The following is a 27,290-nucleotide window of genomic DNA, read 5'->3' as shown; positions in this document are numbered from 1 at the left end:
GATCTGGACAGGCCAGGTAGCTGTGGAAAAGGTAGTGGATGATCTGGGTAGGTCTGCAAAGTGCTGATTTACTGAACTGGGGGCAGGAGAAAATCTGAAGAACCACCTAAAAAGTTCCCTGTTTAGGTCTGTAGCTGGCGTGATGGAGTTGTGAGGGCTCTGGATGGTGGAGTCAGTGGTCAGGATGCAGGAAGGATAACTTAGGTTGGATGGGGAGAGACCTGTTTTGTAGTCCAAGGACGTTGGAAGAAATAGTCAGTTTGGGTTGTTACACCCAGGGCAGTGGGGAACACAGGAACATACACATGAAAGAGAGAAACAAAAGAAAAGGAGAAGGGGGATTCAATTTACAAACATTTGAGTACCAACGTATTACAGATCTGCATGAGATTGTTTGAATTGGTGTTTGTGAAATCACTGGTATTTAAAACTTAAGCTGAGAAACAATTTATTGAGAAGGCCACATTCCCTTTGGAGAAGCCGTATTAATGACACTGAAAATTTTCTCCCCCAGAAGTAAAACCTCTCTGTCGTTTTAGGCAGCTTTCAGTCTCCTTACTTCAGCAAAACTGCCGGGGGTAATAAAGTAAATTGTTGGTTTTCCCTTCTTACTGTATTTATAGTAGAGGAAGAGGATGAATGGGCTGTCTTTTATTACTTTTCTCCCCCAGGAATTAACAAGTGATATATGCTTTCATCCTTTTATTTATTTATTTTTATTTTTTTTTATAAACAGATGACAGATGGTTAGAGATTGTTTAGCTAAATCATGTAAAGGCAAGCATACACTATGAGGAAAATCTGCAGTTCTTGGCATAGCCAGGCAGAACTGGAGATTAATTTGGGGCAGAAGTTGTGAGCTTTTGGTTTGCCATTAATGGAAAAGAGAGAAAATGGCCACTAGGAGTCATGAAATTATGTTTAGCTAAGGAGCTGGACTCGAAAGTCCTTGTGGGTGCTTTCCAACTTAGGTTATTCTATGATTCTAAATAACAGTCATTTGAAAGGCCCTGGTTCATGGCAGTGTCAGTGGTTTTAGTGGCTCATTCAGAGCCAAGCAATGTGCCCAAATGCACCAAACTATGAAAAACTTCTACATGACTTGACATAAAACTAGAAAACTTAGAAGTGATACGTATGCTACATAAGCAGATTAGTCTTTGAAGCAAGAGGGTATTTGCTGTCAACATGGATTAGTTTTTAATAAACTCCTCTTCCCAAATTTGCGTAAGGTTACGGATGTGATAAAGAACATGAACACCAGCAAACTCTATGCTGTCATGACAAATTTGTAGGTTTCTAATTCCTAGATGGAATTAATGCCTTGTTTTACTTGTTTACCATTAATACTTAAACCCCAGACACCCATTTGTGGGTGTGGGAATTACCTGAAAATGAGAAACAAAAAGAAGCGATGCCCATTGTGTTCTGAAATCCTGCTTCCTGCTGAGACTGCGAGAAATAAATAAATAAATAAATAAATAAATAAATAAATAAATAAATAAATAAATAAATAAATAAAGCTCTGTTTGCCTTCTAAGATGGCAAGATGTGTCTTGCATTCACATAGTATCCTGGTGGTTAAGGCACTCCTGGGAAGTGGAACAGAGTTCAAGGATCCCTTTACCCTGGAGGAGGTCTTCCATCTCCTAGTAAGGTGTTCTGCTTTAGAAGTTATTTCAGAAAGTATTAAAATCTAATTGCAACAAGAAAGGGGGCAGGAAAGACAGTTTATATAATCTGCAGGGACTGTTATTAGCCCTGTTTTAAGAAGAAAATAATTTATTCGGCATTTTGAGAGACATTGCAGTGAGCATGTACTTTCTAAACGCAGAAAGAAGGAGCGAGTGAGCTGCTCACTCAAGCAGGGAAGAAAGGTGGCCAAGTCGTCTCTTGGTCAGGTGGGGGTGCCAGATTCCTTTACTGACTGAGCCTGCCTGGATCCTTTACTGTTAGATAGCTCTGTCCTTACTTTTTATCTGAAGAGAAAATACCATAGACCAGGCTTGATGACTGTAGTGGGTTTGGAAGTGATAGGTGTGTGGGACATACAGCTCACAGAGAGCCAGCCTGTAAAAACTTAGCAGTCACTTATCCAGGACACCTAGACTTCCAGAAAATGGTAGCTGATCCCTCCCTCTATAACTGACATGAAATTACGTACTGTAGTGACCAGGCTGTTTCTCTGCATGAGTAAATGAGGTGTGCATGTTAAGGAAAGCAGTCAGCATTTAGCAAGAAAACAGATTAATTTAACATGAACTATTTAATGGAGTGGAACTGACAGCCCTGTGGAAGATGAGCAGTCCTAGGGATTGTTTACGTCCCATTTAAATTCATCAGTTTGACAATTGCTTGAGATGTAAGTGGTTTGACAGTGTGAATACAGGTGGTACTGAAGCAGAGCTTGTGTCCTGCTTCTTCTCTGCATTGAGCAAATTATGAACAAAACTAAAATAATTATGAATATTTTCATCAGTAATTTAAATATGGTTGCTACTGTCATATTCTGTCCAGGAATCAGATAAACCTTTGGATTGTACTCTTGCACTGAATGAAGTCTAGCAGTTGTTGAATCATTTCTCCACTGCAATATGTAAAGGGTTGTTTCCAAACCTTACTGTGGCTTCTGTGGCTCTGGATGGGCAGTCAGCCAGTCTGTGGGCTAAAACCTTGGCAACAAGCTGCATTAATGTAGAAATATAAGACTGCTGTAAAAGATGCCTTTTCATGCAACTGGCTGGTGCTTTACTGTCATTGAGTCTCAAGGACAGGGTATGGGGAACCAAAGCTGACTGTTGGCACTGTGCTTGATTTGGAAAGGGAAAAAAAATAGCATATTGAGGCAGCATTTAATATGTGCTTGTGAGGAATAAAATCTGCAGTGGGAAGAATGAGAAGAAAAAAGAAGGTGATTTTTCAAGTATATTTTATTGATATATTATCAGTCTCTGTCTAACAAAATTGGCCACATCTCATTTGACTTCTTTTCCCAAATTGCTCCGTACATGGAGTTGTTCTGTCTTTGATTAATGAGCCAGGAGGTGGTAAACATTCAAGTACCATTGTGTACAATAACTTTCAAAACCCACAATATTCACTCATATTTCCAGACATTGTTCCCTCTTTCTTCTTTGAATTTGCCTTCTAACCAGTGATAATAAATAACCAGAGCAAGTGCCGAGTAGAAGTGTTAATGCTATGTGCCATGGTGATTACCCAAGATGAAAACAAGCCTTCCTTTCAAGAGGGTCTCTTCACACAGAGCCAGCCCTTCAGTTCTCTCAATGCATTGGGCAGTGTTTGAATACATCTAAGTTACTGAGTCTACCGAGTCTGAGCCCCTCTAAGCTCAGCTCTATTTGCAAAATAAGGCCTTCCAAAACATTTAAGCATACCTGCATTTTTTAAGAAATGTACTGGCCTTTCTTGTATATGCTGCTTCTATAGATTCTTACTGAAAGTAAGGTATTCCTGAAAAGTAAAACATGCTCTTCGGGTGATGATCATAAAACATCGATCTTCACACATTACACAGTCCTATCTTCCACTTAGAAAGCACAGGCACAGCAGAGAGAGTTGTAAATCTGTCTTTTCTTAAGTGAAGCTTGTCATTTGAACTGTTTCATCCCTGCGTAGCTTCTAAAACACCATGTGCTTTGTAGCACGGGAGTATCAGTCTCTGCCTCCTGGTTAAGAAAACAGATGAAACACATGTACATGGCATGTTAGCAAACCACCCCTGCGGGAGCACTGCAAAGCTGTTAATGTTTTTTCTTGGGAATGTTGTGGTAGAATTGGAAGGTATACAATAAAGAAAAAACTCACATTTATTCAGTCTTTTTGCAGAACACGGCTATCCAAATAACTAATCTCCATGTAAATTATTTGTGTTAAAGGAGGATGCCAGCAATGGAATCCGTTCATTTTATCAAAGCATGATGGAAATGCATGTAAGCAGTGCCATTTGTAAAATATGTTAACAATTATACTTGTTTATTTGTAAATTCTATAAACCATTTAGAAAAGTCAAGTCCTTCCAGTCCTGTTGGTTGGTTAAAAACTGCAACATTGTGTGCAGTGATGGAAAACACACTCTTCCTGCACTTTACTCCAAGTATCCAACCCACTGTATTAGTCTGTCAGTATTCTGGGAGAAGAGATAGGAAATATTCAATACTCCATATATTGGGCAGTTCAATTAAACATTTGCTAGATAATTTAATTGCTTTGACAAATTTGAAGATTGATGCAATATTTTCTCTTCTGTTTCTCCAGTACCTCTGCCAGTTTTCAAATGAATTATTTCTCTTCTGCCAAAGAATGTCTTTCTATCATTTTTACTGGCTTAATTCTTATTTTTATGTCTCTACTTCTTGATAGGTTTGATACAGCTGTTCTTTGACTCTAAACATATATCTACAACAATTCCTCCTTGATGTATGATTTATTTACATATTTTGTTCCCACACCAAGTCTAGCAATGCAAATTTTTACAGCCAGAGCTTAAGAACAGTCTCAGATCTAAAGTCCTCCCATTAGCATGCTAGAAACATGAAGTTTTTCTCCAGCAGATCACCTCATGAAGCCAAAATGATTATTTTTTTTTTCCTGAAAAGGAACTGAAGACATTTAGATCCATTTTAATTTCAGTGACAAAATCAATCTTTGTTTGATAAGACCAAAAATAGTTTACCTGTGCACAGTAACAGAGAGTTTGGAAGAAATAAACAATGGCATTTAGTAATAAAATAATACATAGCTCTAATCTAACACTTGCCACCAGTAATACTGAATATGTTTTACAGAGAAAGCCACTATCGTTATCTGAATCTTACAGATAGCAAAATTGACCTATTATGCAACAATACTATAAAAATTAAGTAATCCAGGATTCCACAGTACATTTTGCTTCCTTTTGTAGTCTCGGTATCTATTTATATTTAATAAATTTACTCAGATTTCTCTTGTTCCTCCTGAAAAGTTGAAAGGTGGCAAGTCTTACATAGAGTCATATTTTTGTTACTGAGTTACTGAACCAGGCCAGATTTCCACTCTTGAGTCTTTACTGTTTAAAATCACTATTTCAGGAGTCCTGAAAAATACCTATTTTAATACGTATGGATGAAAGTGTAAGGCAAGAGATTTTCTTTCTTTAAAGTTTTGAATTAATCTTTTGGGACAAACAATACAGAAATTAGGGAACTGGATAAATGTATAGATAAATTTATGTTGAGCAGTAGTTGTGGGTGGAGGATGAAGAGGCAGTGAAACAAGTTTCAAGCTTTTCTTTTAAAAAATTATCACTGTCATTTCTTGGCCATGCCCATCTCTACAGAACTGGCCTCAAGAACAAAACTCTGTAAGGATAATTCAGTGTATTTGTAAAGCCAAGAAAATTTGGTCAGAAATGTCTTGATAATTTTAAAGTACTAACATTTAATGTATTTCTCAATCACTGCTGACCTAAGCATGTAGCTCCACCACATAAGCCCAGTGAGACTGTCTTATTTTTCCTGACCTTTAGAACAATTCTGTTTTTGAAAACACTCTCTTACTACTTCTACTTTTTGCAGGACATTTTATGAAAACTTTGTCTTGACACCACAGTGTAGTCAGTGCTGACATTAAGCCTTCACTTTTTGTTAAATGAATTCATTAATTCCTCAAATGATCAGTCTATTTACCTGCTGCTGGCATAAACTCTGTAAATCCTGAATCACTGTTGGTCCAGGAGAACTTCATGTGCAGAAAATGAAAGAAGATATACAATTTCATTATGTAATCCATAGTGGAAATGAAGAGGGTTAAATTTTAAATTGTCTGAAATCAGTTTGTGAGTTTTAGTAGTGAGCTGGAGTAAAGCACAAGCTATATCTCCAGAAGCAGTTGTAAATTTTTACTTTTCCATCTCTGAAAACTGTCCCTTACCACCAGAGTGGAAGAAAAGTCACAGAACATATTCCTTTGGCTTTTATAATGTCAGATACTATAGCATTCCCCACTACACATTTCTGGGCAATCACAATTGTTTGTTGATTTTCCAGATTTCCAAATCCCGAGCTCTGTGAAACGACCAATACCACAAACCACTTCCTTTCTACCAATGTAAGGGAGGCCAAGGGAACTGAGGACACAGCAGGAGAAATGTTTCATGTTCCAGTTGCTCTGGAGTTGTGTTGCATGATCTGCCTCATTTTGAAGTGTTTGGGTTTATTTGCATTCTGAACAGCAGCAGTATTTGTGCAGACTGTATTTTGGCCAGTGGCCACAAGTTCACTAAGAAGGGAATTAGGAGCAAGTAAGGAGTTTAAGAGTTTGTCTCTATTTGCAGAAAATAAATAAATAAATAAATAGTTAACAAGGTGATTACAATTGTTTGGGCTCTCCTGATATGGGAGGAGAGGAAAACCTCGGCTTGCGTGTCCATCAGTATTTGTTGTACCAGATAAACTGTTATTCCATCTTTCTTCTCTGATTTCTACTGTGCCAGGTTGCTGAGATTTTAATCTCTGTCTGCATAATCATGTTGTGCACACATATATGTTTGAGTAGCTCCATCATGGTGATATTTGAGCCTTGTTTTCCTGGTGGCGCCAGGTTTGCTTGTGCCACCAAACCCAACAGAGTTTCCTTTGGTGTGAGTGCTGATACTGATCCCTGTGCCTGCCTCCAAGTCAGCCTGACAGGGTTGCCCATGATGCCAGCTATCCCCTGCTGCTTCTGCAGTACCAGTGCATGACAGGCCAGTTGAGGGCTCACTGATGTTGTCTTGGCCAGAGCAGTCCCTGTGATTGCCACTCTGCCTCTACACACAGCAAAAAGCCAATCAGTCTGTGCTAATCCATTTTCCAAGCAATGGGCTTGCAACTCTCTTAGCCTCTGGCTTTCCTTCGGGCTAAAACTGAAGATAACCCTATACCAAAATTGCGCTTGCCTTGCTTGCTGGGAAGAACATAAATTAGCAAAACTAAGTGGTTTGGCACATCCAAGGTAATTGCTATTTTCTCCCTGGAAAACTCATGTAAAAGGATTTACAGACATATGCTGCAGTTTGAATTATAAATGACTCTGTCATTTTTGTATGTTTTTCTCCACTGCCCAGAGACAGAAATTAGTCCTAATGATGGGACTGCAAAATGGTCAGTCTAATATTTTTCACTCCATTTTTATCAGCTACATGCATGTGCACATTGGTGCACATCTTCTAGCAAAATGGACTACTTAACCTGGTTAAACCTGAATCTAGATGAGAAGCTGACCTACCAGGGAACTGGTATCTTCGGGCTATTTGAAAGATGCCTCTTTCAAAAGAAAAGATGCCTCCAAACTGGAACTGTGAGATAGATGTATTGGAGACAGCTCTAAATGCTCATGTCTGATGTTGGCAATTATACTGTAATCCAGTTATTGACTAGAGAAATAAGCCTTTATAAAACTTGTAACTGATATTTTTAAATAAGGTAGAGTTGGTATTAGTATTCTCTGGAAAACCTTTGAACCTAGGTTGGAAAAGGAAGAATTTGCGTATAAATAGAATATTGTAGAGAGATCTCCATTTCTCTTAACAGGACAATATTTTTGTTGAATTTTTTACTTTTTGCTGCTTTCTACACAAATAATTTTGTGGTTTAGTGACAGTTTGTGATATAGTGATTGTAATATTGTTGTGATTAGTGAGGTTTGGGCAGAAGATGCATAGTTTATATGTGAATTAATATTTTGACTTAATTTCTGAGATGTTTATAATAAGAAAATCTGAGATGATTTAAAGCACGTTAACTCTGTTTTTCTATGCTGGAGTTCGATATTCGACAAGAAAATACAAATTCAAGTAAGAAAGTAAGAAAACATTTATGCTTCCTTTTACTCCATGTGCAAACTTAATATGTGATAAATACCCATCTAGGCACACTTGTGTGTTTACGTTACTAATAATTATTGGAAGTGCTAATGGCAGTGTAGACATGAGACCTTCTTGAATGGTGTGCAAACATCAAGCAATGTTAGTCATACTGAATGTAAAGTAAAAATGCAAGAAAGAAGAATCCCAATACTGTTCAATGCACCCAGAGGGACGAATTTTCTTCTATTTAGATTAGGAGGGTTCCTTCTGTAATGCAAAATTGCACACTGAAAAGGAGGAGAGGGAAAATGAGAACTGGGAAGTATTACTTTGAGTAAGTTTAAATCTAAAACTGTACTAGGACATTTTTAGGGATCTCTAGCTGATAAAAAGGTTGAGGGCCAGTGTTAAAAACATCATTGTATGTAAAGACCAAAACTACAGGAAGTGAAGCTATATTGAAGTCACAGCAGCAGTGAGAAAAGTAAGATTTAAAACACTCCTTACTTAAGCTAAGAGAAAACTCTTTACTTTCCCATTTCCTAATTGGAGAAGCTACTTATGTTGTGCATTGTACACTGAAGTTAGATTTCCTGACCCTTTTCCAGTAAAAGTAACTGATAGGCACTAATAGCATGCTTTTGAATTTTTTTGTGCATTCCATTTAGTCCAGCTCTCTGACCTGATACACCTGAAAGCTCTAGAAGATATCACATTAGTAATAGTACAGCTGTGGAGTTTTAAATTACATGAGAACTACAAAAGTATGGCTTCTCTGTTTGTTGTTTAATAAGGATGCTGAGCAGTACACAAATTAAATTTGCCATGGCTGGATATCTAAGCCTACTAGGGCTTTTTCTTTTGTAAGGAAAAGCTAAACCAGAATCATAGAATGGTTTGGATTGGAAGGGACCTAAAAAAACTTCCAGTTCCAACCCCCTGCTATGGGCAGGGACACCTCAAGTCCTCAAAGTTGCGCAAAGCCCCATCCAACTTGGCCTTGAACGCTTCTAGGGATGGGGCATCCACTGCTTCTCCCGGCAGCCTGTTCCAGTGCCTTACCACCTCATGAGTAAAGAATTTCTTCCCAATGTCTAATCTAAGTCTATCTTCTTTTAGTTTAAAGATATTAGTCTTTGTAATCACTACACTCCCTGACAAAGAGCCTGTCCCCAGCTTTCCTGTAGGCCCCCTTTAGGTACTGGAAGGCCTTTTTAAGGTCTCCCCACACCAGCCTTCTCTTCTTCAGCCTTTACATCCCCAGCTCTCTCAGCCTGTCTTCATAGGAGAGGTACTCCAGCCCTCTAATCATTTCATGGTCCTCCTCTTGACTCATTTAATATGTCCATGTCCTTCTTGTGCTGGAGGCCCCAGAACTGAATGCAGTAGTGCAGGTGTGGTCTCACAAGAGCAGAGTAGAGGGGGAGGATCACTTCCCTTGACCTACTGGCCATGCTTCTTTTGATTGCAACCCAAGGTACAGTTGGCTTTCTGGGCTGCAAGTGCACATTGCTGGCTCATGTTCAGTTTTTCATCCACTAACACCTCCAAGTCCTTCTCTGCAGGGTTTCAGAGGCAATCATTAAGTCCATCTTCATTTTCTGTGGTTTCTTTTCAAAGTGATTTTGTCTCCCTATCTCAGAAAGCAGTGGGTTGCAATAAAGGATTATACACTGCGTTGTTAGCATGAATGTAATTATATTTTACTGTTCCAAAGTAATATAAAGTGTCTGCTCCTGCAGGATGCAGATGTGCATGAGACATGTAAGAGCCTAGTAGCTGTTAACCATTATACGCTTTCCATTCTGGTTACCATCAGTATTCCCTAGACTCACGTGTCACTGTTTAAACCTAGTTGTGAAAACAACTTAAAGTCTACCTAGAATGTGTTCAGTACAGAAAAAAAAAAAAAAAAAAAAACACACATCAAATGATATCTTTTTCTCCTTTTAAATCTTCTTACTGTTATGGCTTCAAAATCTTGATACTGGTTAGGTTTCCCATGATGACTGATATCACCTTTTGCTGGTCAAATTTCTCTCTCCCTTTTCTCATTGCCCGGAATCTCCAATTTGGACTGCAAACCTTCTCTGAGACACTCGTTATCTCTTCTCTTGCTCTGTTTATATCCAGTTAGCAATAAATTTATGTCCTTGTCATGAGTGGAACTGACATGAAAAGTGGCAAAACAAATCCATATAATACATTGTTAATCTATAACCTGATAGTTTATAAATTTGATCTGCATCTTAAGTTGTTTTGCTAATGCAGCTGGAGAATACGAATGAAGCTGGAATTAGGCAAGATTTCCTCTATGTTGATATATATTAATCAGAGTTACAGTACTGTTACCAGTGGACTCAGACCCCTGCCTTTAACAATACCATTTTAATTACCAGTAAGAATATGTTAATAATTAAAAAAATGAAAGTAAATCAGACAAGGAAAACAAAACAAAACAAAGAAATAAACAAAAAAAACAACAAAACAACAACAACAACAAAACTGCAGCAGTTATACTTGTGATGAAGATAAAGTTCTAGAAGTGTTGTTAAGTGCTCTTTGGGACCATTATATTGATGAAAAATAATTACTGAATAAAACGAGTTTGCAGAGGGAAAAGTCTAAATTCAGATCGTTGATAAAATACTTGTGTAAGAAAATTACCAGTATGTTATTTCCCTGCCTTAGTACCTGTCATTATTGATACTAATGCTGTATTCAACATGGGTTTTAGTTGCTATTTATTGTAAGAGTTCAATAAATGTTATTATTTTAGGTGTTATTTGCTGTTTGGAGCACACAATACAACAGCAGTCATTTCAGCACTGTGATCCATATCTGCCATTCAGTACTCTATTACTATTAATCCCTGACTTCTTTTCTCACCCCTGCTTGGTGAAAGTAGAATCATCCTAGGTGTCATTCTCACATATAATTTTAAAATTCTCGTAACAGTCTCAGCCAAGTTTTAAAAATAAAATGCCATGATGTGGTCTTTTGTTGTTTTTAAAACCACGATTCAAATTGACACAAGAGTTAGTGCACTGTCACTGCGGGATGTTTTTCCAAATCATATTATTTATGAAGTTTGCTAAAAAATTATCCAATCATTATCATTTCATATAGAAAGTCAAGCATATCCTTCATTTCTCTTCTAAATTAAGGTCAGAAAGATGGAATCAGTACTATGAATCCAGTGCTGCAGAAAAATGTCTCTATACTATACAGCTGTTCATAGGCAGAGAGTTTAAACTGGGAATTCTCACAAGAAGTGTGATTGATTTTACTGTGATTCTGTGCATTCAGTATATGAAGACTCTACCTGGAGTATGCTTTAAAGGAATGTTCATGTTTTGAGGAGTCTGCAACTTCATGCCTCCAGTTTTCATAACTTACAGAAAAAATTGTTGGTTTCTCGTCTTTACTAATAAAATGGTTGCAGAAGAAATAGATTATTGAGACAGGCTATAGAAAGTTATTTAACCTAAAGAAGTATGATGGCATTTTTTATTCCTTGATGAATAAATTTGTATACTCGATATATGATTTTTCTGGCATTTGGGCTGTGGCAGATTTAGAAAGATGATACTACATTTTGCAAGCAATCTGTTGAATAGAGTTTTCAATATGTATTTCTGGGCTCTTCAAAAAAAAATTATTGTTGATTATGGTGCATTTGTGAAATTAGTCAAATTGCAGAGTTGGCCTAAATATGTGCAATCATGAAATGTAATTAACACGTTTTCCAGAAATGCAATTCTGAAATTCTGATGTGCTGAAACATCCCACAAACTTTTGTTTAACCTCATGGAAGAGGGGGGGAAAAAAAAAAAGAAAAAAAAAGTGTCAGATTATTTACCTACTTGCCTTTTTTGTTTCAAAATAGGATTTCTTTTCTTTCCCCTATATTGACAATGCTGTCCATAAAATTTTGAATGCTTCTTTTTCTTGTAGAGTGAGATCTAGATCTTCATTCTAAATAAAGCTTTATGCAGACAAGACTTCCTACTAAATCAAAGCTGTCTCACTTGTCAAGTTCTGCTATTTCATTTTGGTTTTATTTACTTACAATTTCTCCCTTTTTGTGTAAGGGCATGGCAAAGCAGAGACCCTCTGACTCCACCACAGTTTGGTGGCTTCTTTTTCAGAATGTCTTCCATGTAAATCCCAATCCATCCTTATGATCCATAAGAACTGCATGTGAAATTCACAATATTGATATAGACACAGTTCTCTACTACTCAGTTGTCAACTTTCAGCATTGATTTGTATTAATGATATAACTATTAAGCAGTTCACAGTATTTTTCTGGTACAGGACACTTATCTTCCCACCGAAAAAAAACTTGCAGTAGCAGAGCTGCCTCAAAAGTCAGGTCCTGATATACAAGAAAGTAGTGGTTTCAGTCATGTCCTCTGTCGTGTTAGATTGCTAAATTAACATGCAAGCTAAGGTAGGAAAAAGAAAATATGCTAGGTACATGGTGGTTTAGGCAATAATCGTCAAAATCTTTAAAATGTCTTTTTCCTGTGAGTCTGTAAACCTGTTCAGAGGGAAATTTGAAACCTCTGTCTTAGATGTGAGCAGAAGTAGATCTGTCTGTAATTTTGCCCACAGTCCCCTTCCCAAGTTTTCTTTCTAAATATTCTGCTTAGGTCCTTCCAGAACTAACCCTAATGTAACCCAAGGGGAATGGAGCTGCAGACATAATGATTTCCACTGCTAATTTCATGAAAACTTCAGGGAAAAGAGCTGAAGACAAAACCAAAACACCAGTTTAATTACATATTCATCATGAAGTTTATTTTCACTGCTTCCAAATTCGATGATACAGTATCATCTCTACAGACCATGGCACCAAGATATTTGTACAGAACTAAATATAACTAGCACTCCTGTTATTGGCACATAACCATATCAGGCCATGTTGAAAACTGTGCTTCCAATTTTAACAGATTTGAAGGCTTATTATAGTTATGAGTTTATGCTCATAAAGGCTGAACAACTTCCTATTCATCTATGTTTGCCAATATTATAATTTTATTATTAATCAGACACTACAGCCTTTGGCTGTTTTCCTATTGATTTGAATGACATGTTCTCCTTCAGTGTTAATTAGGTGCAAGCTCTGAGATCTCAAAGATAACAGTATAATACTTTGGTACACTTCCTCTAAAACGGCTTTTATGTGATTTATAAGCTACACAGAGATTTCAAACAGAAACATGGAATAGTTCTAACTTGTAAAAGATTGCAATTTTAGGTTTCTGATTAATTATTTATTTTTCATGAGCTGCCTGCACTTAGAATTTGATCTATCAATTATCTGAGAATGTGTTTGCATTATTTATTTCAATTAAATTTACTTAAAAGGAACAGAAAACACCATGTTATGCTCACTTTAAAAAAAAAATGTTGTCACGTTTTCGGCATTAGAGGTGTGTCAAGATAAACTGAGATAACATGCTGGATCAGAACTGGTCTGGCCAAGCCTCCTTTCATCCCAGAAGCTTGAGGAAAAGATTTTAGGGAGGAGGAAGCAGCCTGCAGTAAGTTTCTCCCTTCACAGCCTGAAAACACATCCATATAGTTGCAGCTTCAGTAATCCCTCTTTCAGTCCAGGATAATTAACTAAGTCTAGTGGTAACACTGGTAGAATCTTTCACAGATAATGATGAAAAAAAATGTTTTTAAACTGAAGATGTTGTCAGTTTGTGCTTTTAATAGTTTCTACTAGTAAATTTAGAAGGATATAATGTATTCTGGACAGGGATGAACATAGAACTTCCTTATGTTGGTATAGTTTGTACCTGTAAAATATTTATTTTAGTTAATATTTATTTTATATTTATTACAATAAATTTATCAGTGTAATAGTGTGGCAACAATATGATTTAGAATATTTTCTATATTTCAAGAGAAAAATCACATAGTTAAAACAATTGAAGCAAGATAAAATATATGCACAGATGAGATCAAAAATTTTTCTAATGAGGAATGACCAATACCAAATTTTGAGGATGCCATGATGCAATTATACTATATAAGAAAATTATGGACTGATATGAGATAAATGTATAGAATTTCCAAGCCACTGGAAATATCCCAATGCGCTTATTTCATTCTTCTCTCCAGCACTATATTATTATTTTAGAAAGCAGTTTATGTTACAACTTAAAGCTTAGAAGTCACATTCAATTTTATTCAGGATGTGGGAGAACAAAGTATAATTCCATCCTTTATGGATGAGACTCAGGCGGAGGTGAATAGGCTCCCCCCTAACTTTATCATTTCCTGTTCTCTAATTTAGATAATTCTCTCAATATGTTGGTTGTTGACCATAAAAAGAGTAGTCTGCAGTGGGAATGCAAAATGAGGGTAAATACACTGTTTGCCTCTCTCTGAATGTGGGTTAAGAGCCACCAGGGTTGGTCAGAAAAGGTGCTTCAGAAGAAGGGAGCACAGTTCTGCAGACATATAGATGCATTGTAGCCCAGGATACCTTTGTAGGTATCTATTGCACATTGGGCATTGCAGCACGTGATGAGATTTCGTAGTATGGCAGGAGGGAAAAATGCACTAGAAATACTTAGTACAGCTGGAAGAAAGACAGTGTCATGCCACCCTTCAAGAAGGGCAAGAAGGCAACTGCAGGCCAGTCAGCCTCACATCCATCCCTGGAAAGGTGATGGAACAGCTCATCCTGGAGGTCATCTCCAAGCATGTGGAGGGTAAGAAGGTGATCAAGAGTAGTCAGCATAGATTCATCAAGGGGAAATTGTGTTTAACCAATCTGATAGCCTTCTGTGATGAGATGACTAGCTGGGTAGATGAGGGGAGAGCAGTGGATGTGATCTACCTTGACTTCAGCAAGGCTTTTGACACTGTCTCTCCCATAAAATCCTCATCTATAACATCCAAGGCATTGGACAGTGTCTCCCATAACATCCTCATAGGCAAGCTCAGGAAGTCTGGCCTAGATGAGTGGACAATGAGGTGGATTGGTAATTGGCTGGATGGCAGAGATCAGAGGGTTGTGCTTAGTGGTGCAGTCTAGTTGGAGGCTGCTAGCAAGCAGTGTTCCCCAGGGGTCAGCACTGGGTCCAGTGCTGTTCATTAGTGACCTGGATGATGGAACAGAGTGCACCCTCAGCAAGTTTGTTGATGACACAAAGCTCAGAGGAGTGTCTGATACCCCAGAGGGCTGTGCTGCCATTCAGAGGGACCTCAACAGGCTGGAGGGTTGGGCTGAGAGTATCCTAATGAAGCTCAGCAATGGCAAGTGCAGGGTCCTGCACCTAAGGAGGAATAACCCCAAGCACCACTACAGGCTGGGGGCTGATCTGCTGGAGAGCAGCTCTGCAGAGAGAGACCTGGGAGTCCTGGCAGCAGGCTGACCATCAGTCAGCAATGTGCCCTTGTGGCCAAGAAGGCCAACGGTCTCATGGGGTTCTTTTGGAAGAGTTGCCAGCAGGTCAAGGGAGGTGGTCTTCCCCCTCTACGCAGCCCTGGCAAGGCCACACCTGGAGTGTTGTGTCCAGTTCTGGGCTCCCCAATACAAGAGGGACATGAAGCAACTGGGGCAAGTCCAGAGGAGGGCTATGAAGATGATTAGAGGACTGGAGCACCTGTCATAAGAGGACAGGCTGAGAGAGCTGGGCCTGTTAACCTAGAAAAGAGAAAACTGAGGGGAGACCTTATTAATGTGTATAAATACCTGAGGAAGGGTGTCAAGAGCATGGAGCCAATCTCTTCAATTGTGCCCAGCGACAGGTCGAAAGGCAACGGGCACAAACTGAAGCACACAAGGTTCCGGCTGAATATGAGAGAGCACCAGAGCACTGGAACAGGCTGCCCAGAGAGGTTGTGGAGTTTCCTTCTCCAGAGATATCCAAAATCCACCTGGATGCCATCCTGCACAAGGTGCTCTAGATGATCCTGCTTGGCAGGGGGGTTGGACTAGGCGATCTTTAGAGTTGCTTTCCAACCTCAGCCATTCTGTGAGGGGAAATGTTGCTTCCACAGAGTAAGCCTTGGGTGTTCTGCATCAGAAACAGAAAGCATGTACCTGCAATTCTATCTGTAAAATTTCCAAGTTTGTCAGCTTTTGGACATCCTTGCCCCCATAACACCATGGCAAGTCCCTCCAGATTGAAGCAGGGAGGGCAGCTTTGAATAGATGTTGATAAGGACCACAGGGGCGTGATTCAGTTCATCTGCTGAGCTGTCCTTCTGCATCTTGCAGCTGATTGCATGATGATACAGGCAGCAGGGTGGCAATTTGTTGAAGACAAATCTTCTAAGCCTTTTAAGAAATGCAAAGAAACACGTTTCAAAAAGCCACCAATTAAAAGAAAAGAAGTCCGATTACTTGGGGTCTAAGGGAAAGTTATGGCTTGAGATTGCTTATTTTACATCTATGTTAAATTCTGGTTTCATTAAGGCACAAAGTGCCTGCAGCTCATAGCACTGTGTGGCTGAGCATAGTCAAATAGTTTGGAAAATAAGTTTAGCAGATTTCTTAACAATCTAATAGAAAAAAAAAAGAAAAAAAGGAATCATACAGAGCCTAAATTCTAATAGAGATTGCCTCTATACTGTAACTCTTTCTTCTCTATGAAGAGCAACATCTGGCAGATTCACCTGTATCCATGACTCCTATACCAGCTATGATGTAGGAAAATCTTACTTCTTATTTAAAACTTTGGTAGGTAATTTTCTATTTTTCCATCTCTTCTTCACCTAGACAGCATATCTGATGTTTAGTAAAGATCTTGGAAGTAGTGTCTTTTGTTTATAAGATTCTGTCAAACAGAAGCAATGGAGTATTTCTACAAATAAAATATTTTCCATTCTATCTTTTCACTTTTTTATTTTATTTTATTCTTTTGATTTGCCACTTCTTTTGACAATTCATTTGGAACCTCACCGTTCTGCTCTTTGAACAATTTTCCATTCCTCCTGCAAAGCAGAGAGCACCCCTCTTCTCCTTTTTGGCTCAAAGCATACAAGACCGTATGAAAAGTACAACTGATTTTTAATGAAAAATATGCAAGATTACTTGAGCCTTACTGTACTCCTTGTTGATAAAGGTAATTGAAATAAATTAACAAAAAAAAAAAAAAATTGATCATAGAATCATAGACTCATAGAATGGTTTCAGTTGGAAGAGACCTTAAAAATCACCCAGTTCCAACCCCCCTGCCATGGGCAAGGACACTGTCCACTAGACCAGGCTGCTCAAAGCTCCATCCAACGTGGCCTTGAACACCTCCAGGGATGGGGCATCCACAGCTTCTCTGGGCAGCCTGTTCCAGTGCCTCACCACTCCCTTAGTAAAGAATTTCTTCCTGATACCTAAACTAAATCTACCCTCTTTTAAAGACATTACTCCTTGTCCTATCACTAAAATCCCTGACAATGAGTCCTTCCTCATCTTTCCTGTAGGCCCCTTTAGGTACTAGAAGGCTGCTATAAGGTCTCCCTGCAGCCTTCTCTTCTCCAGGCTGATCAACACCAACTCCCTCATCTTGTCTCATAGGAGAGGTGCTCCAGCCCTCTGATCATCTTCATGGCCCTCCTCTTCACTCATTTAATACATTCATGTCCTTCTTGTTCTGGGGTTCCCAAAGTAGAACGCAGGACTCTAGGTGTGGTCTCACAACAGCAGAGTAGAGGGGCAGAATCCACTCACCCTGCTAGCCACTCTGTTTTTGATGCAGCCCAGGATCCGGTTGGCTTTCTGGGCTGAAAGCACACGTTGCCAGCTTATGATGAACTTCTCACCCACCAACAACCCCAGGTCCTTCTCCTCAGGGCTGCTTTCAAGAATACTTTGATTGGCGTTTAGTTTTGGTGAACTGGAAACTGCTTAAGAATTTAGGATTTTGTCTTGGTCATAGTTATATTAAAATGAAAAAAATGTGAATGAGTATGAATAAAATGCAAAAGTAATACATAAAACACATCACCCAAGTCTGCTCACACTTTGCAGCAAGCATAGTAGGTGTCTCCAGACTTCATACATCATTCACATTTATCAATATCATAACAGGACAGCTTTATTTTTGACCTGGAACAGTTGTTTCTGGGAATTTCATGCCTCTCAGAATGTTTATTTGGCTGCCTATCACCATGGCTTCAAAGCTATTTCCACATAAAATCAGTAGCAGAAGCTAAGTATATATCTCTACTTTGGGCAACAGTTTTTGTTAGATGATTAATTCTTTTATTCTTTGATTTGTTTTATTAAGAAAAGTGACACCTATAAGGAGACAAGTGTTGAAGTTTCAAATGTGTTGTGAAAAACTTTTCCCAGGCATAAAATAAGTGGGAAAATCAAACATTTGGGATGTTTAGAGGACCCTACAAAACTTAGTCCAAATTATTGTGTTTTGTTAAAGTATAACATGCTATCTATTTTTTAAACTTTTTTGTCATTTTGTTTTGTTTTTATCATAGCTATAACTGCTTATTCTATAGAGTAGTTCAAAACATCTATAAAAAGATTGCTATTTTTAGGTTTTAGGTTATGGTCAGTAAACCACAGTTCCAGCTGATTTGTAATATTGGCTTTCTGTTTGTTGTTTTGTTTTGTTTTTCAAACAGGTGTGTTTTACGAAGTTGTTCAGAGCTTCCCTCGAGTGGAGGAAAATGTGCAAGTTGATGCACATGTAAGCAGCCACAGGTGGAGAAGGCACTCGGAGTCTCTCAAATCAGTCGACACTAACAGAGCCAGCATGGGGCAGGATTCCTCTGAGCCAGGGGGTTTCACAGATCTACTTCTTGAAGAAGGACATGACAACACCACCCAGATTGAGGTAGATTTTCGTTCCATCTACTTTTCATTCAATTTGTTATCTTTGAATGGGGGAATAAGTCAAAAAAAGAAGATGGGCGCTTCAGTGTACTCAAACATTGGCAGGAGAAAAGAGTCTCATGGTTGTTGTATTTGTGACCCTGTTAGCACGTGGAAACCAGCTCTTTCTTCTGCCCTAAGGCTGGAGTATGTCCCTTCTGACTTTTGAAGAGTCTCTTGAGGAAGTCTCTCTCTTTGAAAAACAGTCTTGGGAAGTCTAGTGGTTCTTGTTGGTTAACTGAAAAAAAAAGTAGTAGTATTCAAAAAAAAAAAACTTGAAAATTTCTTAAAAGTTTGGGTAAACACCTCCATCTGTGAGATTTTGCGTTGTCTTTATGCAGGCTGATAACCAGAAATGGAGGGGGAAAGACCCTACAGAAACTGGAAATATTCTGTGTTGGATATTGAAAGTATTTTCCTATACAGTTAGTTTATCTTCCAGAAAAGAATAACATGGATGAAATTAATCTAAATTAAATTTTGAGTCCTTGTCCCTCTGCTTTAGGATTTCATTTAACCTCTGATTGCTTGTTTAAAAACTTTAACTTCCAGATTGTCCTTCTTCCATATACCATGTAAATCCAAATGAGATCCAACTGTCTCTTTAAAGCTGCTCTCAGTAGTGTAGAGACAGCAGAAGTTGCCCATGAATAACTCCAGACCCTACATTGGGACTGACTGGTGCAAAATATCACTAGCTACAATGATTTGTGGGAATACTGCTCTTTTTATTTTAGTATTTTTATAAAATTGCAGTGGTTGAATTGATTTTGTCTTTATATAAAAATAACAAGTGCTTATGTATATAATTTTTAAATTATAGCTGATTTTTTTTTAAAAAAAAGTGTTAGATTTGGAGGTTTCTTATTAAAATCTACATCATGTTTTTCAACAAAATACAGTTTGGAATAGTTATACTTAATATTTCAGTCTTTATATTTTTTCTTGAAAAGCATAAGTGCTATTTATTTTTTCATTTCTGAGGAGTTTATTCTCAGACAAACAGAATAGCTTTTAGTTTTGTGTTATTATCTTACTCAATAACAGATGCAAAGCAATAAAAAAACTGTCCATAGAGACAATAGAGACATTAATGAGTAAAAAATAATAATGCCTTTCTGAAAACTGTGAATATGTGTTTTGTGGTGTGTTGTTTGTTGGTTTTTTGTTTGTTTGTTTGTTTTAAGCTTCTCAGTTCATACAGTACTATTTTTTTCCCTTGCATAAACATGGAAGTCACTAGTTGGTATATGATACTTTTGAATTGCATGTTGATTTTATGATTTGCTTTTTGCCCCCTGCAATCCTCATCTGGCCATACTTGTAGCAACTCTTTCTGGCACAACCGAGATCAATCCTGCTTTCAATTATTTTAGCAGGTAAAGTGGAAGATGTCTCAGGTACAAGAAAGTTTTTGTAGCTGATCTTTCCATGGCTCATATGTAGATCCCTATGATTTGTCACTTGCTTCTCTGGTCTGTTGAGTTCCAAGCTCTTGAAAAGCTCGTACAAAATTAAATGGGTCAGAGCTGCCCCACTAGTATTCATATTTGGCAACATTCAGGAGAAGAATGTACGTACATTAAATGGTATTTTTTCCAGAGCTGTCTTTCCTGACAGATTAATGACACTACAGTGTCTTAACCTCAAAAGTACATCACCCCTACTGAGTTTATTAAATTCAGGTTCTATGCTCTCTCACATCCTTTTCTTCTTCTAGTCTTCCCAGCATGATAGAATAACTGAATTGTGTTTTCACACATTATCAGATTATGTTGTAAATCCCTCCTACAATACACAGGCACTTTACAAATAAATAAATAAAATAAAATAAAATGGGCTTTATAGAGGAAGTAAAGTGTACAACAGAAATTCACAGTGGAAGAATCCTTATGTTGCAGTCTTCTGCAGCTTAGGAGCTTATCGGTAGTGCTGGAGAGCATATTGATTTTTGTAACATTTCTTCTTTATGTGTTTCAGTTCTTGTTCAAGTAAATCCAGTGAATGAGTAATGCCTGCCACTCATATTTAATGACACTACAGTATTACAGCATTCCTTAATCACAGATACTGTTTCTCTGAATTATTCTCTAGATTTACCGTGCATATGTGGAAGACTCTTCTTTCACTGAAAGCCTAATGTTGATGAACATATCTTTAATTTTCATTTGATATTGTTATATTCTTCCTTATACTGATGAGTTTACTTTCTATCCACATTAAAAAAAATAATAATAAAGGCAATTAATTTCTTTCTATTTAAAAGTAACTCAAAATATTTTCTGTGTGATCGAATCTCTAGTTATAATGTGGAAAATGATAAAATCAATGTGTGTGGAGGACAGATCATTTCCATTGGCTTTTCTTTATGTTTTAAGGCAGTGAGGTTTTTTTATGTTTATCCCTTGGAAAAATTGGGATTATTTTTTTTTTCTATAACTTCACAGTAGTACCATTCCAGGTTTCCCATCAGCTGTAATCCATAGAGTATTTTAAGATCAACTTCATTGGAACATGAAGTTCAGGCCTTCAAAAGCAGCCTCAAGAAAGTGCATGGTAAATCACATCTTTGCAGTACCCAGGTTGATCAGCCTCTGTGTGTGCAAGGATGATAAATGGGTAAATTCTCTTCAGAGATGTCTGGTCCAATGGCTAGAGCAGTATCACCACTAGAGACCTGGAGACATTCACTCTATTCACAGCTCCATTTTGCCTAATCCATTTGTTTGACACTGTGATTCAAGAAGGATCTTGTACAAAATGATGCACATATTCAGCTTTCTTGAATAAAAATGTTCTCTTAAACCAGATTCTCTGGAAGTTGAACTATATTGAACATATTATCAAAAGCAGTGGCAATAGCTGTTTGATGTGCAGGAGTTTTGGAAATGGGCAAGGCCTTGGGAAAGAGGTGGTGAAACCTTCCCCAGGATCTGTTGTATTGCTGAAGGATAGGAATTGTGTGGGCCACAGATGGAGCATGGTGGCAGCACAAACCCCCGAAACTGACAATGATAAGAGAAAGGCAAAGGGCAGGAAGAACAAGTTTCTACTGCAAAGTAGATTTTCTATGCGTGGCATGAGTGGTCTTTCTGGTGAACTGACAGCAAGCTGGAGTTTATAGAGTAGTATTAACGTGTAATAAATGCCTATCATAAACACATTATAGAAGAGTATGACGATATGAAAATATTCTTTTTTCCTCTAAGTTTAGTAGGGTTGTCATGATGTGCCAGTCAAATACAAATAAATTTTAAATATAAAAGTTCACAAGAATGGAGGTTGGTCCTATTTGCTTTCTTTGCAATTTGTACTTTAGATCCTAAGGAGAATGTGTAAGTCTTTGGGTCCAAAGTCAGTAAATGTTTTACTAGGATTGTATTTCTTTTACCTAATATAGCTAGAATGAATGAATGAGCTATTAATAGATGTGAAAAGGGTGGGATTCCATCTCGTACAGATGGGCAAAAATGTTACAGCCCTAGAGAAATCCCCAAAGTGGGGGGAAATATATTGTCAGCAGTCCAAATTTACTGCAGAGGTCAACTCTGAAAAGACAGAATTTTGCCGACACAGACCAAACTGGCTTCTTGGCCCTGTGGCTAATGAAAGCCTCACCCTTTGAAAATAGGAGCATCTATGGTTAAGGCATATCTAGGAGAAATATGAAGTGACAATGGAAAACAAAAAAAGAAAAGTGATTAGTATAATCTAACTTTTTACATTCTTTTTAGGTTTTTCTCTGTAGACTGGCTTCCTATTTTGTAATTAAGGATTTAATCTTTTGTTTTCCTAGGGAGACTTTTTTATTGTAAATGATGGTTTATAAAAAGTTAGTTCATAGTGCTTAAGGAAAACTCAAAAGAATTTGATAAAATGGAATTTTTCCTCCCAAAGATCCTAAAACCAAACAACAGATCTTCTATTTGAAATAACTTGGAGACTCTCAGAAGTTTACCAACTAAGGCAAGGAGATTCTGGAGATTGGAAGCACCACACATCCTCTATCTTCTAACTAACCAGTGCTCAGGACTGGGCAGCTCAGAAGTCCTGCAGGTACTAGACTGAGAGTGGAAATGTGCACAGCACAATGGTTATGGGGACATTAAAGACAGGGATTATTGTGAGGCAAATTTGAGTTATCAGGTGGGACGTTCAGAAATTATGTCATTTATATCAACAATTCTTTCAAAAGAGATTATTTCTTAAATTTCCGGGATTTCATAACCTTATGTACAATTTTAGCTTCACAGCACATTCGCCACTCATAACTTACTACTTTCTATCTCTCCTTCAGTCATTTTTGGGGATTCTTCTTTCTGGTCTTGGGAGTGTAAGTTTGTTTTGTTGTTGTTGTTGTTTAGTTTGTGTTAAAAAAAAACAAAAAAACAAAACACAATTCACAATTTATTTTGCTGTTTTGTTAAGTAAACTACCTCTTTTGTTTATTGTGCTCAGGAAATTCAGAAGTGCCCTTTTATTTATCTTAAATAGAGCCTGGGAAATGTAATGCATAGAGTAGAATTTGTTACTGTAATCACTGTATGTCCTTGAAAAAGTAATGAGCATGAAAACAGATCTCAATGACTATGTCTAGTTTGACATCTTCTTACGAACAAGGAGATAACTAGGACAAATATACTTCACATATTCTAATAAAAGAAAAGTATACTTTATAATAACTCTGATATTAAGTAATTAACTCTACACGTATTAAGACTGTTAAAATAAACTTAGATTAATGGTTGTGGTTTTATGTTTGTGTTGACCCCCAAAGCACACTAGCCATAAAGGTAATGAAGGCAGGTAGCAGAGTTCTTGCTGCCTGTTGCTCTTTTGCGTTTACTGGAAAAGGATCTGATCGCTGAAGTGCATCTAGGATGGATGTCAGGTTCCCAGTACCAAGGTGTCTGCAAATGCTTTATTGTTTTGCCATAGTGTTCACTAATGTAGGCATGGTCAAAGGGCACTGGAAAAAAAAAAAGGCATAATAATACATTAATATATAATTGTGCATCACACATGTAGCTTATTTTTTTTCAAAGTTTAAAATGTGTGTCTTTTTCTAAGTGATGTCCTGTAATTATGGCAGTGTAGAGCTCTGTACAGAGGATATTCTCCTTCTGTATTTATAATATTTGTCTCTTTATTCCAGATCGTCCGCAAAGCAGCTCCGGCTGCAGACTTTATAAAAAAATTTCTAAGCAACTTGCTTCACTGTTCCATTTCCCTGATCCTTGTGATGGCTTAACCCCCAGTGAATTGTACAACACTGAGAAGTAACATACAGAGAATTTGAAATGGAACCAACTGTATTATGTAGCTTGCATTGGTGTTAGCAGAAAATTTACACTAATAGTAAGGTTTTATTGCTTTGCAGCATGAAAACAGTGAGGAAAAACATAATTTTTGATGTAAAGTTTTATAATAGAATGAATTATAGCATCTGTATGACAGAAAAAGATTCATTTCCAAGCAAGAAACAACACATTGGGCATAGTAAGTAAAATGAAGCTCAGCTGTGTCTCACTTTCCCCATGCCCACCCCATTCCTTAGCGTAGTACTAGTGATCATAGGAAATATATTTCAGTGCAAAAAATAATGTCTTTTTTGGTAGTGAAGTTACTTATTTATTCCTGTGGCTGTTGTTGATATCTCCTGCTCTGTGAATTTCTTTTAACTAAAATACAGTTGTTGCTAGCTGGAGACACTCTTCTTTTTCTCTCCTTTCTTTAGTTTCTCTGGATATTTTTTGAAATGTAAATTTTTAGCAATCGTGGTAGTATAGACCTGGAAATCATCTTCCCCCTGTCAGAACAACACTGGTGGATTTCCTACTGGTAGCAGTCTTCTACTGAATTTTGCATTTTCTCCCAGAGTTTCTGTCCAGAAAGAGTCTTCTCCCTTATCAGTCTTAGACACTCATGGCAGCAAAGTTGTCTGATTCTGACTGGCAAAAACAACAGAAGGGATTGAATTTGACAACCCCTGGGATTTGAGAGCAATTGCTCTCAGCTACGGAGAGTCGGTGTCAGCATGCCCACTGCTCTGTTCTTACTGCAAGTCTGAGCAAGGGGAAAAAAAAAAAACGGTTAAGATTAAATTCCATTCAGCTGGACGAATGATAAGGCATTCCTGGAATTACTGATCTAATGCACTGTATTTAAAGTAGAAAAATTTGTCCGTGCATAATTGTGTGAAGCCTTGAAATTAAAAAATATCAGTCACATAGTAAATTGTTAGTTTGGTTAAACCTGCCTCAGTTTCATTCTTTTTATGTATATTTTTCCATCATCATAATGATTTAATGTCAGTTATATCTGAAGGATTTAGAAATAAAGACCGGTGTGGCTAGATCTACAAAAATGCTGTCCCTCCAATACACTGTGAAGATTGTACTGGAGTTAAGAAAAAAATCCTCGTAATCTCATAAATTTAATGAGATTTCATGTTCTCTTTCTTCATCCCAATCTACAGGAGATACTTAAGTCTGGGGAGCCTGTTCCAGTGAGCGACAACCCTCTCAGTTAAGAACCTCTTCCCGATATCTGGCCTGAACCTCCTCTGTTGCAGCTTGAACCATTCCCATGGGTCCTATAGCTGGTGACTAAAGAGAATAGATTGGCACCAGCCCCTCCAGTCCCCCTCATGAGGAATCTGTAGATTGCAATGAGGTCTCCCCTCAGCCTCCTCTTTTCCAGTCTGAACAGGCCAAGTGACCTCAGCTGCTCCTCATACGTCTTCCCCTCTAGGCCCTTCACCATCTTCATAGCCCTACTCTGGACACTCCAACAGTTTCACGTCCTTTTTGTACTGTGGTGTCCAGAACTGCACACACTACTTGAGGTGATGCCTCGAATACTGTGGTGTATAATGGTTATTATATAACCTTATATCAGGTTCTACAGCATTTGAGACTTAGCTTGCCCCTTTTTCCAATTCCACTTGTTCAGTTGAGTTTTCCACCAGTGATGTCACACTTTCTAGCTAGCCAGCAGACCAGTATATCACTGTCTTGTTTGCTTTCAGCAGCAAAAGGCTAAACTAACCAAAAATGTCACTTTTTTTTTTTTGTATTGAATTTATTAATTACTTGCTTACATCAAGGCAATCTTGGCACTTACACTTACTGGATCTTGCTACAGTCTTGCTGGACTGAATTCATTACCAACCCTGAAAGAAGTGTTGAAGAAATGAGCTTATCAACATTTTCATTATTCTCAATCTTAACTCAAGAGGTAATGATTCTACTACTAACTCAGGTATAGCTGAAAAATAAAAAGATTAAGACTGGAGAGAAGATTCATTCTCTGTTTCTTTTAAACTTCCAAGGAGAGGAAAAAAAGGAGATAAATTGAAAGAAATTTCCCCACTCCCAAGTAAGGGAATTCACAGTTCTCCATGGTAATCCTGGGTTCATTTCCATATGCTTAGCTATATTGGCACATGAGGTATTTAATTTAACATGCTGATGATAATGAATTTTTACACTAAGAAAGGAGATGGGATTTGAAATTTAATGGAATCTGCCTTTGAACTTTCTTGATGATAGTATTTTACATTTCCACATCCTTCTTAATCTCTAAGTTCCTAAACCACATTACAACTACTCCAGAATCACTGAGCTCATGACTGAAAAGAGTTTTGAGAGGTGTCAACAACAGAACTTTTTTTTTTTTTTTCCTGAGTTAATAATTTCAGACATACATCTCAGTCCTTGCTTACAGAAATTGGGTGAAAACGTGCAGCTAGTGGAAGCTGAGTATTAGTGTAGCTGTGAACACTGGGACATCCCTCCAGTCACATCCCTTCTGACCATATTCACCTTGGAGTGCCTTCACGAGGGAGATGACAAATCTAAAAATAAATAAATAATTGGTGGGGGAGAGGGAGGGGTTGGGTAGGGGTTGGGGAGCTGGAGAGGGTTGTATCAATCCAGTCATGCAAAAAGCAGGGGGCAATGTTCATTTCAACCCCCACAAAACAAACAGCCCTGATATGTATATACAACACGCAGCAAATATAGCTACCTAAATATATATATATATATATTTATTTCTCCATACCCAGTCTGGAGCAGGGCGTGAGGGCAAATACATTACTGAGTTGTTAGTGTAGGGGAATTTGGGTAGGTAAGTAAAAAGTTGTTACAGTAAGCCATGTAATTCCAGTTTGGATAACAGCAGTCCTTAGGGATAGATTTTCAAAGCTTTAGGAATCCTGCTGACATTGATGGATTACTCTTTATCACTCTGAAAGTCTTTCATGTTTTTGTTATACGAGAGAGTCAATTATCTGTTATCCCAAAACAGTATCCACTTGGCACGTACGCGGAATGGTACATCATTTCAAATTTGGTCAGACACTTCCCTTGACTGTGTGTAAATTACAGTAATTGTAACATGAGAGCTTTCAGCATATATCAGGAAGGCAATGGCCTCCCTTCATTGTGTATGAATGAGTTAGATGGATTCCTTCTTTAAAATAAATAAATAAATAAATAAACCAAACCAAGGCTCAAAATTCATATGAAGTGGAGGATCGGTGTTAAAAAAGTTATGTTTATAAACTGTGCATTTGTC

The 27,290-nt window shown here is 37.8% G+C and overlaps 1 protein-coding gene across 1 annotated transcript in view; it reads left to right on the top strand.

Annotated features, from left to right (window-relative positions):
• Nucleotides 1-27,290, top strand: part of PLXDC2 (plexin domain containing 2) — a 268,291-nt gene that overhangs the window by 111,115 nt on the left and 129,886 nt on the right. The window contains exon 2 of the mRNA XM_080581228.1: nucleotides 18,458-18,669. Coding sequence (XP_080437354.1) covers nucleotides 18,458-18,669 — 212 coding nt within the window. The remainder of the gene's footprint in view (nucleotides 1-18,457; nucleotides 18,670-27,290) is intronic.

The sequence above is a fragment of the Anser brachyrhynchus genome (assembly GCF_964034855.1).
Source record: "Anser brachyrhynchus genome assembly, chromosome: 2".
NCBI lineage: Eukaryota > Metazoa > Chordata > Aves > Anseriformes > Anatidae > Anser > Anser brachyrhynchus.
The sequence above is the reverse complement of the archived record's forward strand: the minus strand, read 5'-3'. Positions and strand labels throughout refer to the sequence as shown.